The sequence below is a fragment of the Camelina sativa genome, chromosome 20 (assembly GCF_030686135.1).
Source record: "Camelina sativa cultivar CO46 ecotype springtype chromosome 20, ASM3068613v1".
Taxonomy (NCBI): Eukaryota; Viridiplantae; Streptophyta; class Magnoliopsida; order Brassicales; family Brassicaceae; genus Camelina; species Camelina sativa.
In genome coordinates this window covers 14,374,656-14,380,689 of record NC_141899.1, presented here as the reverse complement: position 1 = coordinate 14,380,689, position 6,034 = coordinate 14,374,656, and the positions used below count along the sequence as shown (strand labels likewise).

Sequence of the window (6,034 nt, the reverse complement as noted above, 5' to 3'; positions counted from 1 at the left end):
TCAATAGGAAGACAACTTCTACTAACCGCAGTAAGACTCCATGGACACCACCACCTCAAAAACCTTTAGACAAGGGAAAATCTCTTGATGTGGACCAGAGATTTAAAAGAGCTGCACCTGAGGCATCAAAAGTAACCAAACCAGAGCAAGGTAAGCCTACTAACCAAAGAGCTCGTGATATTACTTGTTTTAAATGTCAGGGAAAAGGACACTATGCAAGGGAGTGCCCAAACCAGCGAGTAATGATCCTTAAAGCCAATGGAGAGTATGAATCACAAGATGAGGAAGAAGAACATGTTGAATCTGAGGAGGATATTGTGGACTATCCAGAGATGGGAGAGCTTCTAGTCATAAGGAGGGCTCTTAGCACTCTTTTTGATCCTGAAACAATTCAAAGAGAAAATATCTTCCACTCTCGCTGCTCCATAAACTCCAAGGTATGTAGCTTAATCATTGATGGTGGTTCATGTACTAATGTAGCCAGCAAGTATTTGGTTGATAAGCTAGGTCTCCAAAAGACAAAGCATCCCCATCCATATCAACTTAAGTGGCTCAATGATGAGGCTGAACTAAGGATCTCCGAGCAAGTCACCATACCATTCACAATTGGCAAATATTCAGATCAAGTTGTGTGTGATGTGGTTCCTATGCAAGCTGGACACCTTCTTCTAGGACGGCCATGGCAGTTTGATAAGGAGACTTTACACAATGGCCGAACCAACTACTACACCTTCTCACACAACAACAAGAAGCATACTCTAGCTCCACTCACCCCTCAAGAAGTGCATGAAATGCAACAAACAATGTCAAAGGGAGCTAAGTCAAACAAAACCAATCTTTACATAACACCTTCTACTGTTTTGAAATCAATTAATTCACAGGACAAGGTGCTACTAATGATCTTTAAGGAAGGTTTGTTTTCAGTTCAAGAGGAGAATGATTTACCACCAGAAGTGCTTGAATTACAAGGAAGGTTTAAAGAGGTCTTTCCTGAGGAGATACCATATGGACTACCGCCTATAAGAGGAATCAAACATCAAATTGATCTAGTTCCGGGAGCAGCATTGCCTAACAGACCAGCCTACTGCGTAAACCCTGAAGAAGCAAAGGAGCTAGAAAAGCAAGTTCGTGATCTAATGTCAAAAGGCTACATTCGTGAAAGCCTAAGCCCTTGTGTTGTACCGGTTCTTCTAGTGCCTAAGAAAGATGGAACTTGGAGAATGTGTGTAGACTGCAGAGCAATCAACAACATCACTGTCAAATATAGACATCCTATTACAAGGCTTGATGACATGCTAGATGAGCTTAATGGAGCTACTATCTTTTCTAAAATTGATCTAAGGAGTGGTTATCATCAAGTCAGAATGAAAGAAGGTGATGAATGAAAAACGGCTTTCAAGACAAAACAAGGATTATATGAGTGGTTAGTCATGCCATTTGGACTCACCAATGCTCCAAGCACCTTCATGAGGTTAATGAACCAGGTCCTAAGGGAGTACATCTGTAAGTTTGTGGTTGTTTATTTTGATGATATCTTGATTTATAGCACAAGTTTTGCAGATCACGTAAAGCATCTTGAAATGGTGATAAAAGCGCTAAAGGCTGAACATCTCTATGCTAATCTTAAGAAATGCACGTTTTGCACTGATCAAGTTGTGTTTCTAGGATTTGTTGTGAGTTCTCAGGGACTAAAGGTCGATGAGGAAAAGATCAAAGCTAGACAAGACTGGCCAACTCCAACAACCATTGGACATGTTAGGAGCTTCCATGGGCTGGCTAGCTTCTATAGGAGATTTGTGAAAAATTTCAGTACCATTGCTGCACCCTTGACATTAGTGATTAAAAAGAATGTGGAATTCAAATGGGTTCAAGCACAAGAGGATGCATTCAAACTGCTCAAAGATAGCCTAACAAATGCACCTATTTTGGTACTTCCTAACTTTGATAAAATGTTTGAAATTGAATGTGATGCTTCTGGTACAGGAATAGGTGCTGTTCTAACTCAAGGAGGAAAACCAGTAGCATACTTCAGTGAGAAACTCAGTGGAGCTGCACTTAATTATCTAACATATGATAAAGAACTCTACGCTTTGGTAAGATCTCTAGAAACTTGGCAACATTATTTGTTATCCAAAGAGTTTGTTATTCATACAGATCATGAGACACTCAAGCACCTAAGAGGACAAACTACACTTAAGAAGAGACATGCAAGGTGGCTTGAATTTGTGGAGACATTTCTATATGTGATTAAGTACAAGAAGGGCAAAGAGAACATTGTAGCTGATGCTTTATCAAGGAGACATGCTCTGATCACTACAATGGAGGCTAAAGTCATGGAATTTGATCATAACAAAGGTCTATATGAGGAGGATCCAGATTTCAAAGAAGCCTTTGAGGAAACAAGCAAAGCCGCTTATGGGTCATACTACCAACATGATGGATTTCTCTTTAAGGACAAAAGACTGTGCATTCCTCAAGGATCCATGAGAGAGCTGCTAATAGGAGAAGCACATGGAGGAGGACTTATGGGACATTTTGGGCGTGATAAAACTCTAAGTGTTCTTATGGAACATTTCTTTTGGCCGCATTTGAAAAGAGATGTGGAAAGGTTCTGCGCAAAGTGCATCACTTGTTTGAAAGCAAAATCCAGGTCACATCCTTATGGTTTATATATGCCTTTGCCTATTCCTAACCTACCATGGATAGATATTTCTATGGATTTTGTTTTAGGGCTACCTAAGATCAACAACCGAGATTCTATCTTTGTTGTGGTGGACCGGTTCTCTAAAATGGTGCATTTCATTCCATGTAACAAGACAAATGATGCTACTCAAACTGCTGAGCTCTTTTTCAAAGAAGTTGTGTGTTTACATGGAATCCTAAGGACCATTGTTTCAGATCGAGACACCAAATTTCTCAGCCACTTTTTGGAAGACTTTGTGGAAAAAGCAAGGAACTAAGCTACTCTTCTCCACCACTTGTCATCCTCAAACTGATGGCCAAACTGAGGTAGTTAATCGTACTCTCTCCACTCTTTTGAGAGCTACGGTGGGTAAGAATCTCCAAAACTGGTTATCCTGTTTACCCTATATTGAATTTGCTTATAATCATGCTAAGCATTCTAGTACCAAATTCTCTCCAGTTGAAGTTGTCTATGGTTTTAATCCTCTAACCCCATTAGACATCACACCTCTGCCCCAAGCTGTTTATTATAGTGCAGAAGCAGTCACCAAAGCTGATTTTGTAAAGAAACTCCACCAAAAGGTTAAAGAGAATCTTGAGAAGAAGAGTGCAAAGAACAAAGAGCATGCGGATAAGCACCGCAAAGAGCTGACGTTCGAACCTGGAGATTGGGTCTGGTTACACATGAGAAAAGAGAGATTTCCCAAGGAGAGGAAGTCCAAGCTGTCACCAAGAGGAGATGGACCATTTCGGGTCTTAGAGAAAATCAATGACAATGCCTACAAATTGAGCTACTAGGTGAGTTGAACATTTCTCCTACCTTTAATGTTGCTGATTTATCTCCTTTACATGCAGATGAAATAGTTCTGCAGACAGAACTTTCTCAAGAGAGAGGGAATGAAGAGGACATCAATAGTAAACTTCCGGAAGAACCCGTTCTGCCATTTCCCGAAGAACCCATTCTATCATTTCCTGAAGAACCCGTTCTACCAATTCCTGAAGAACCCATTCTGCCAACAATGATACACAAACCTATGACAAGGCTGGGAGCAAGGACCTTAAGGGAACAATTCAACAAGTCCATTGCAAGTCTGATTACTCTCATTGAACAAGAAGATTCCAAAGAGAAGACTCCACAAGCATCATTTTTTCCAGTTCTACAAGGAATTAAAGAACCCGTTCTTTTCATCATTTCCGAAGCAATCAATGAAGGGCTGGAGCGTGCATGAGAGCTATTATCAAGGTAAGTGTTTGAATTCAAATAATAAATGTTGGTTCTTTCTTGTTTTGCAGGAATCGACCGTTGGGTCTTTATGAGTCTTTTTTATTTATTTAAGTTCTAAAATCGAGTCTGTTGTTTTTTAGCAAGTTTAGTCCTTTTATTTGTAATAAATTTCGACCCTAGAAGGTCCCCCGCTGCTGGACCATTATATAAGTTCCCTTCTCAGCAGTGTAACCTTTCAAGTTTTTATGAAATAAAATGAGAGTTTTCTTAGGTTTTCTTCTGAGATAGAAGCAACCACCCTTTTCTCCTTCTTCTTGTGTGTGAATCCTTGAAGACTGAGATTTGACTTATCATAGATCCTTTCACAGATCTGTGTGGCGTCCTTCACTCCACCATCTATCTTTTCATCTTCCACTGCTACCGAATAGACAGAACAGTGTTATCAACCATTTGTCTATTCACCATCTTTTCACTGCCCTCCATCTATCACCCACCTAATAGGCAGAACAGTGTTATCAACCATTTGCCTATTTCCATCTATCCACTTGGGTTTCCTCATCTGGGTTCCTATATAAGTAAGTGTCTTTTTGGACGTAGACAGGTCCCTACGTCGAGGAGAACGGCGGACAGTACTCGCCATTGGACTCGGTGAGCGAACTCGGGGGCTTACTCGATCGGTTACTCGAGCATCTGGTCGGGTGGTGGATCGAGTTGTGCATCGGGTTAGAGAGGCTAAACGTCCACCAGGTCGGAAATGTGGAACATTTCCTCTTCCTTGGGGTTGTTGAACATCGGCGGCGTCTCTGCCGGTTGTAGCAGCGCGGAGGTGGATCTTCTTCCTTTCCTTTGGTAGGTTCTAGCGGTTGGCTCCATATCGATTACTTGAGAAGAGAAAGAAAAACTAGTTCTTGGGATTAATAGGGTTAGTCTCCAAAGAAAATCGAGTAAGACTTGAGGTTGAGAGATGATAGAAACTATGAAACACAAAAGCTTTAGGGTTGAGAGAAACTTATCGGTGATGCTTGGGGAGAGAAAGTCGAGACCCTTAAATAAGCTAGGGTTTGGTTGGTGGGCTTCGCCGAGAGTGGGCTTGGCTTGTGGAATTTGGACTCCACTCGCTACCCGAGCAGGGACACGATCAAGCGCGTCGAGTACGGTGTCGGGTTGACCCTCGGGTTTACCAATTTCCTCTTCCCAATTTTCCATTTTTTTTTTTATAAAATTACAAAAATAAAAAAAATTGAATAAAAGAAAATAAAGCAAATAGACTAAAATTAAAAGATACCTTTGGGACTTCCTCCCAAGTGAGCTTGTTTAAAGTCACTAAGCTTGACTCTTCATGCTTCTTAAGCATGGGATCCATGTGGAAGAGGTTCTGGAATCCTCTCCACTACAGTAGGTTGGTTCAAAAGATCTCCCAGATTTTGTCCAGGTTCCATTGCAAATGTGGTGTTAACCTCTTCAAGATGTAGCATTTTTCTTTGTTTGGTCCTGGTGGAAAAAGCTTGACCATCTATGGTTGGCCTCTTAACCCCTTTCTTCACCTCAAACTCCATCTTGAGGTGTTCACCATGTTATATCCTGATCTTGCCTCGTTTCACTTCGATCACCGCACCAACTGTTGCCAAGAATGGTCTTCCTAGAATCAGTGGATCATCCGGTTCCTTATCCATATCCAGGATCATGAAGTCGGTAGGCACTTCCAGTCTCCCAATCCTTAGAGGCAGATTCTCTAAAATGCCAGTCGGATGTCTTACCGTTGTATCAGCTAGAACCAGATACTGCTTACTTGGTTTGAAGTCGGTGAATCCCAGCTTGTTAGCAACTGAAAGCGGCAAAATGCTGACCGAAGCTCCAAGATCACACAAACAGCTCTTGAAAATCTGAAATCCTATTGAACACGGCAATGTGAAAGAGCCAGGATCTTCAAGTTTTTCCTCAATTCTTACCTAGGGATCCAAACAAATTCCACTTCTCAGAATTTCAAATCCGATCTCCTTGACAGCCTCCTTAACCTCATTCTCCAATCTAGCTGCTTCCTTTGCAGCTTCCTGCTGAAGCTCATGTGGGGTCAAAAGCTTAGGTGGTGGAGCTTTGCGCTTAGCCATTCGCTCTGCAAGCGCCTTC

At 41.5% G+C, this 6,034-nt stretch overlaps 1 protein-coding gene across 1 annotated transcript; it reads left to right on the top strand.

Annotated features, from left to right (window-relative positions):
* Nucleotides 1-211: 211 nt before the first annotated feature.
* On the top strand, nucleotides 212-1,385 carry LOC147918865 (uncharacterized). Its single transcript, XM_087503745.1, has one exon. It carries the CDS (start codon nucleotides 243-245, stop codon nucleotides 1,383-1,385), a length of 1,143 nt encoding a protein of 380 aa, XP_087359871.1. The 5' UTR covers nucleotides 212-242.
* The last annotated feature ends 4,649 nt before the right edge of the window (nucleotides 1,386-6,034 follow it).